This window comes from Jatropha curcas, chromosome 1 (genome assembly GCF_041381405.1).
Source record: "Jatropha curcas cultivar XTBG-Jc1 chromosome 1, XTBG_Jcur_1.0, whole genome shotgun sequence".
Classification (NCBI taxonomy): Eukaryota; Viridiplantae; Streptophyta; class Magnoliopsida; order Malpighiales; family Euphorbiaceae; genus Jatropha; species Jatropha curcas.
The window spans coordinates 25,336,318-25,344,014 of record NC_143151.1 but is presented as its reverse complement, the minus strand read 5'-3'; the positions used below and the strand labels follow the sequence as shown (position 1 = coordinate 25,344,014).

The window sequence follows — 7,697 nt, the reverse complement described above, 5'->3', positions numbered from 1 at the left end:
AATAAAGACGAATAACCCTTTCTGATTGTTATCAATCTATTCAACAAGTTCAAAAAGAAAGCAGCGAGAAAGTCACAAGTTGTACAAGGATCTAAGAGGAAATATTTTCTGAATTCTTGAACTATATCTAATAAATAGATTAATTTCTTGTTTTCTCAAACAAAACAAAGAGATTCAGCAACAGAGCACATTACAACAAAACGAGCTTCAGAACAAAAATCACAATTCTTTCATAGAAAAACCAATTATACAAATGAATTTTATTTTTTGTTCATTTATTTTATATTCACTCTGACTCCGCAAGCAAATTCGACAAATCTCACTCAGCAAATCACATTTCACATTCAAGAGTACCGAATAAGTACAAATTTGACAGTATTGTTTAATTTTTCAAAATCATAAAATAAAAGGTGGATACCATAAATGGACACTTCTCTGGAACAAAGTGATTCTGTAGAAACAATTTCAGTTCTCATAGCAATCCTTTTTAGTGAAAAATAATCTGATGTATAGTAATAGGAAGACTAAGAGAAACTAAACTCCCATCTGTACAATAGTTTCTTGCAGAGGCTAACTGTTTCTGGAAAGAGGAGTAAATCTCTACCTTTAGGACAAATATTATGCACAAATCAATGTGTAGATTACAGCCCACAGATTATCCACAGAAAATACATAAAACACTAAAAGCGGGTTATGGATGATTGACTCGACAATATCAATATAATTGCCTCTAAAGTCTCCAGTTAAAAGAAAAAATGTTTTGAGAAAGCCAATGCGTTAGAAAGCTTCTCTTTCAATGTGCAGTATCAATCTCAAACGTCAAACCCCAACAGTTATTTCAGATCTAGCTGTCTTGATGTGCGTTATTAGAGAATCCCCAGCTTCTGGTAAACCTTTCCTCCCAACAAACCGTACCCGACAGTTTTGATATAATATTTCCATCCTTTTTCCATCATCATCTAACTCGCTCAGTTCAATGGCCTGCTTTCGGGATATCAAACCATAAAGACAAAGGAAGCAAGAACCCAACTTTGGTCCATGGAATTTGACCCTTAACAATGAAAGAGACTCGAGATCGTTCGACCTAGGATCAAACAGAACAGAGAAGCTCCCAAATGTTAAATCAGGGGTGTCATATAATTTAGTTAAATCATCATGTTCCTCAATGTCATTATTTACTTTGTCAGTCAGAGACAAAGACCTCCTCTTGGCCACTCTCAATATATTAGCAGCCTCTCTCATGCCACTAAGGAAGGCTCCATGCATTGTTGCCGGGTACTGTTTATTTGTTGCCTCTCCTGCAAAGAAAACCCTTCCATCTCCAATACTCTCAGCAAGAATATCGTAATCATCTCCTGAAGACCCAACAGCAACATAAGAATAAGATCCATATGTGAAGCAATCTTTCCCCCAGCGAGTACAGACTGCCTTAACTGGATCAGGAACAACAATCCCTTTAGGATGGAAAATCCCTCGCAAAATTTCTAGAACCCTTTTTACAGATTCCACTGGAGACATTGTCTCAAACTTAACTGCAGCATCCCCGGCAACAAGAGCAATTAGAAGCGGACCTCCTGAAACAGAAGAATAACTATAAAACAGAAAGAATTCGCCTCTCATACTCGAATTTTCTGTCAAATGTCCAAATGTATCAATCTCCCCTCCCCAAAAATTATACGGAAACAACAGAGCCACCTTATTTAGCAGCCCATATCCTAATCTCTGAACAGCATCTTTCTTTCTTTGGGGAAGCTCAGGGACAAATTCAATTGATCCCTTCTTAAGCACACCTAATGGCACTGTACATAGGGCCATGTCACCGCGAAACTCCTGCCCACTAGCATAAATGATAACCCCATCGACTCCATACCTAATACTATCCACAGTCCTCTCATAGAAAATAGGAAGGTCTTTAGAAAGCTCTCTAATGAAAGTATCATTACCTCCAGGAATAAAACAATGGTCACCTCCCATTTCATATGGATCGTCCTGATCCCAATATGCCATAGATAAATTAGACATCAGTGAAGCATTTGCATATTCTAAATTTGCAAGATGCCAATTCAATAACATTCTCTCTTGTGGCTCCTCAGCCACCTTATAAGCATGTCTAAAAGCTTCAAGTGCAGTTCCTAAGTTAACATCAACAGATTTAACTTCCTCAATCATAGCCTGCCTAAGCTTACAAACTCTATCTAACAACTTATTAAATGAAACCTCTACTCTAGAATCAATCTCTGAATCTACTGTCTGCCCGTCTGGTAAGTACAAAGGACAAATGTCTCTCACCTTATGAAGAGGTAAACCCAATTGCCTTGCAAGAACTCCAAGTGGGTTGCCATTTATTCCAGTAAGAACACTACCACCCACATCAGCTGCTGCCACCACTCCCTCGCCCTTCATCATCCTTGTTTTTACACGACCGCCTGGCCTTGCCCTACCTTCCAAAATGACAACTTTAAAACCCATACCGACTAACTGTCTAGCCGCAACTAGTCCGGCAAGACCCGCACCTATAACAACCACATTGGCTTTCTCAGCTCGCTCATGTTTTGCCATTTGCGCCTCTTTAATGGCCGGCGCGAGCCCGAAATTAATGTAGCCGTGTTCTAATAGAAAGTTATAAGCAGCGTCAACAAGGAGTTTGTGCTCGGCTCGAATTGACTGGAGGGCGTGCTCAGGAGTTAGCCAAACGTCGACATTTGATCTCCAGCGAGCAAGAATGTGGTTTCTCACAACAATATAGTTGGCTTGCTCAGCGCCACCAATTGTGCCCACCACATTGGCTTCAATTTCTTCTTCGGTTAGCGAATCAACGGGAAAACCTACAGATATTGCAATCAATGCTTCGACGTCGACTTCTTTGGATAGGCCTCCAGCTACCTTGTGGCGGCGGAAAGATGGATTGCCGTTGATTTCGGTGAAGAACCGCTTCCTACGGCGGCGTCTTTTTGGCGGAGGAGCGGGGTCTGTCGAATTAGGGTTTGCAGGTTGTTCGTCGAGAGTGTCTTCAGGGATTGGTTCGGAGGAATCGTCTTGAGAGTCCGAAACGGGAGCGTCGAGTGTCGTATTGGGTGGTGGAGACTGGGTTTCAGAAGAGTGTGGGAGATGGTTTTCTGCAAAATTTTTGGGATCACTAATGTGGTTTTCAGGTTGGGTTGGAGATAGGGTGACGTCGGTTTCCGGCGAGGAACCATCGGAGACGACGTCGTTAGGGTTGTCGGAGGGGTCTGGAGGAAGACCTGCGGTTGTTTCCATTTGGGTTTACGGTCAAATTAGATTTTGGCGTGGACACGGACGCGGGTAATAATGTCTGTCCAGGATAGCTGTAAAATGGGCTTACAGAAATGGGCCTATACAATTCGTATATCCTATTTATTTATATATTATCTCCTAGCAATTTTACCTATATATTTCTATATATTATTTTCCCTGAAATTTCCTAATATTAAAAAAGATGAAAGGCTACTCATATTATTTTATGTCGGTTTGCTTTTAATCGTCTGTTTCTTTATATTTATTTTTTATATAATAAATCGGTCTTTTTATTTTTATTATAGTTGATTTGTCTTCAGTACTTAGAGTTTTTGTCCTTTTTTTATGAGAGTTTATTATTAAATAAAATTATGTTTGTTAGATTTTATTTGGTTGAAAACTTTAGATCTTAATTTTCAGGCATGAATTTTTTGATCGATGGAGCCTAGTAATGCGACTTATTTCTCCATTAATACTATGGATGCATAGTGGCGAAAACTCATATGTGTTTGTCATATATTGCAATTTAAAAAAAAAAAAAGAACAATCAAGTTATAGAAGATCTAGAAGAGTTATTATTTTGATGTCTAATCAATTAATAGATTATTTGTTGCTATGAAAATTTATATCTTTTATCAAAATCAACTCCAAATAATATATATATATATATATATATATATATATATATATATATATATATATATAAAATTTAATTATTGAAAAAAATATGAATTATATTACTTCGTTAAAAGCTCACCGACCTTTATTATTAGCTGCTAATAGTAAATTTTTATGTTTGATCTATATGATAATTTGTAATTCTTAATATTATTATTAATAAATTACATTTTCAAAAAATATATATTATATAGTCCATCATATTATTTTTATTTATTTGACCTTCCAACAAATCAAATAAAAAAATCAAACAAAAATTTATTCTATATTGAAAAGCAATATTAACATTTAACAGTAAAAATTTCTATAAAAAATTTCAAAAATAAATATAAAGTATTTCTTAGAAAATTTTTGAGGTCTATATAAATATTTTGTTCATTTATTTACAAATAAATTACTTTATTTTTTAGTTAATGAAAATTCTTGACATGTCAATATAGATTTGTGAATGAACAGAAGTATAGATTTGTGACAAGTTCATAAAAGTAAAGAAATATTTATTTTTAAACCATTTGCAATTTGTTTTTGACATCTCATGTTGCGATAACCTCGCTTGAATAGCTACTTTGGACGTTTCATGCTCTGAATTTGATTAGAATTTAACATTGGCTCGAGTTTTTCTGTGTTTTATGAATTTTGTTAAATAGGCTTTTACTATAATTCGGATAGTATTCAAATAATGCTAATTGGATTCATGATGTGTCGTGTTTTTATGGGATGGACCAACACTAAAGCCTTGGTAAATTTAAAATTACCAAAGCCTGTAACAAGCCTAATTACTATTTCTCATAAGTTTTAAATTCAAAAGCATTATTTACCTTACAAACTCACATCAACAAAAATACTAATTCATCTTTCTAAAGCTCAATTCACACATTCAATCATCAATATTTAATATATAGATTATGGACCTAAATTGCATTCTGTTTCATAATCTTTATACGTATATAATCATACAGTAAAAACAAATCTTCACAAGACTGACTCCGCACTGTATGCGTAAAATTTATTCCTGAAAATTAAGAAATAAAAATATAATAATACAAATTGAATTTATGATAATTAGGGGGTACAATCTCTAGTGTGGAATCTTCTATTACAGAGAATATTATCCTCTGATTCTTTTATTTATTGTCGCGGACATGATTCAAGGGTCAAAATGACTTGATCTTGAATACGATTTAACAGTCGAAGAGACTTGACGTTGAATTGAGGTAGTAGAACAAACTTTAGATGATTCAAGAGTCAAAGAAATTTGATCTTGAATTGAAGTGGAAAGAACTTTGATTCTTTGCACTTGAGAGAGAGCTTTGTAGTCTTGAGTTTAACAGAGTATTGAGGCTTCTTTTCTGTCTTTCTCTCTATATGTCTGTCTGTGTCGTATGTGAAGAGAAACCTCCTATTTATAGAGATTCGAAGGAGTTTCCTTACCAAGTATGTAATTTGATTAGTCCACTTGGCAAGCTCTCATTGCTCCTTACCCAAGTATGTAGACGTCTGACTTATTCGCTAAGATTTAATTTAATTGGTCAACTTGACTAATTTTTATTAGACTTTACTATATTATTTATTTATGTAGTAACAAATATTTATCCAATAATTTTATTTTAATAACCATTTAAATAATTTGATTGGTTATTAAAAATAATTATTTAGTTTAACTAACCAATAATTTAATTAGCTAATTAAATAATTAAGTTAATAATTAGATTAACTTAATAAAATTTTAGTGTCTCCAGGCGCTATAATTTTTTTTTTTTTTTGCTTTTTTTATAAATTTTCAAATAATCAAATTAAATAATAACATTACGCAGCTACTTCTTCTCTTTTATCAGTCATTAACGAAGTAATTGTAAGCAACCAAGTATGCCACTTTTGATTCATATCCAAAACTGAGACAATCAATAAAGTAATCAATTAATCAATTTATGGACTATCAAATATAATATCATACACATTCAATAATTGACTTCAACATTGCCTTTTAATTAATATATGCTCTTTTAAGAACACATATATGTACATGGAAGTTATTTTATTATTAATTTTTTTAGAAAAATCAAACTAAAAATTTCATTAATTGAAAACTGTATACAGATATGAAATATATATTAATATATTTCTATATTTTTGTATAGAAATTCTAATAATAAACCACTTATATGAAAAATAAAAAAACACAATCTTAATTTGAAATATCTGATCGAGTTGACAGAGTATACTATTTGTCCAATAGGGCGATTGCTTGCTCCACTTGGTGGCTACTCATAGCCATTATTCTACTCCATAATCTTTCTACAAGTTTGATCTAATTACTTTTAAATTTCTTTTTTCTTTACAGAAGATATCTGTATTTCTTTTTACATAACTATGCAAACTCTCCTATTCATTTTTTTTAAAATTCATTAGCTCTAATAATTTTAAATTAAAAAAAAAAGCTCCTTGCTGGTCAATGGTCAATAAAAGCATTATATTAAAACTGAACTAAGGAAAAAATTCTAAATGTTACTCTCCCTTTATTTGGAAGTATTTTTTAAATCATTTATTGAAATTATGTCATTTGAAGTACTTTTTAAAAGCTTATTTAAAATTAATAGCTAGATGGATAATTATGATTTACTTTTATTTTATTTTCTTTTTTTATCTATGCATGTCTATCTATCAATATGTAATAAAATTAAAATCATTACGGTATTTTTTTTTATTTTTGATTTGTTTGAATGCTAAAATGGAGCTTAAATCTAGTTAAGATTAATTGAATTTGATAATTCTCTAGAATAAATTAAACAGAGCTTTAACACTACACTTCATTATTTAATAAATTAATATAAAATTATAAATTATAAATTATAAATTATAAATTATAACCTATAAAGTACAATGCAAGTGAAACACCCCGAATTTTTATTTTTAAAACTTTTGAATTTTTATTTAATTAAAAATCGAGAATTTTGACCGTGTGGGCTGTAAATGTAATACAGTCTCAATTCGAGCCCAAATTTTCGAATTGGGTCCAAGCCCAAAAACAGATTATTCGGAATTTTCGATCCGAGAACATTTAAATTTTTTTTTTTTTACAAATCAAAAATGAAACTAGTTACTAATCGATTATAAATGTATGTATAGGTATGTAATTATTATATAAATTAATTATCCTAAAATCGAATATCATAATTGTTCATATTTTATTAATATTGAGTAAATGGAGAAATGTTCTAGAACCGGCCTAAAAGAATCAAAATAAATTAAATCGGATTAAAAAACCAAGCAAATCGAACCGAATCATTTAATTGGACCAAACCGATTCGAATTGAATCGGAATAGTCTAGAAACCCAAAATTTCTTTTCTTCTTCTTCGTCCTTCTTCTCTAGCGCGGAACATAGCCTCCCCTCCCCTCTTCTTTTTTTTCGTTCACAGCCAACGCCACCGCCACCGCCACCTACCGCTGCCACCGCTCTCTCCACCTCCTCTGCTATTTCCGGCGAGCGCAGCTAGCGTAGTTTTCGCAGGAGAGCTGCGAATTCGCTCGATCGAGAATTCTAGTCTCTAATTCCTCGATCTCCAGCGACTTCAGTGCAAGCAGCCAGCTTCGGCCACTCTCTAGTCGACGGTGAAGCTCTAGCTCTCTTTCTCGCCGTTCTCTCTCTCTTCCTGTTTCGGCTGACGTAGCAATCGGGGGAAACTGCGACTGTGGTGGCGATTGGCATAGTCCCGTTACCTGTTTTCTTTGCACTTTCCGGCAAGACCAGCCACAAGCTGGCGA

The 7,697-nt window shown here is 33.4% G+C and overlaps 1 protein-coding gene across 1 annotated transcript; it reads right to left on the bottom strand.

The window, feature by feature from the left end:
* Nucleotides 1-449: 449 nt before the first annotated feature.
* On the bottom strand, nucleotides 450-3,298 carry LDL1 (LSD1-like 1). The gene has a single exon (XM_089726994.1). The coding sequence runs from the start codon at nucleotides 3,256-3,258 to the stop codon at nucleotides 820-822; it is 2,439 nt and encodes an 812-aa protein (XP_089583120.1). The 5' UTR covers nucleotides 3,259-3,298; the 3' UTR covers nucleotides 450-819.
* Nucleotides 3,299-7,697: the final 4,399 nt, after the last annotated feature.

Bases quoted from the DNA above. Each gene is read 5' to 3' on its own strand.
- LDL1 (XM_089726994.1), bottom strand. From the start codon at position 3,258: ATGGAAACAACCGCAGGTCTTCCTCCAGACCCCTCCGACAACCCTAAC.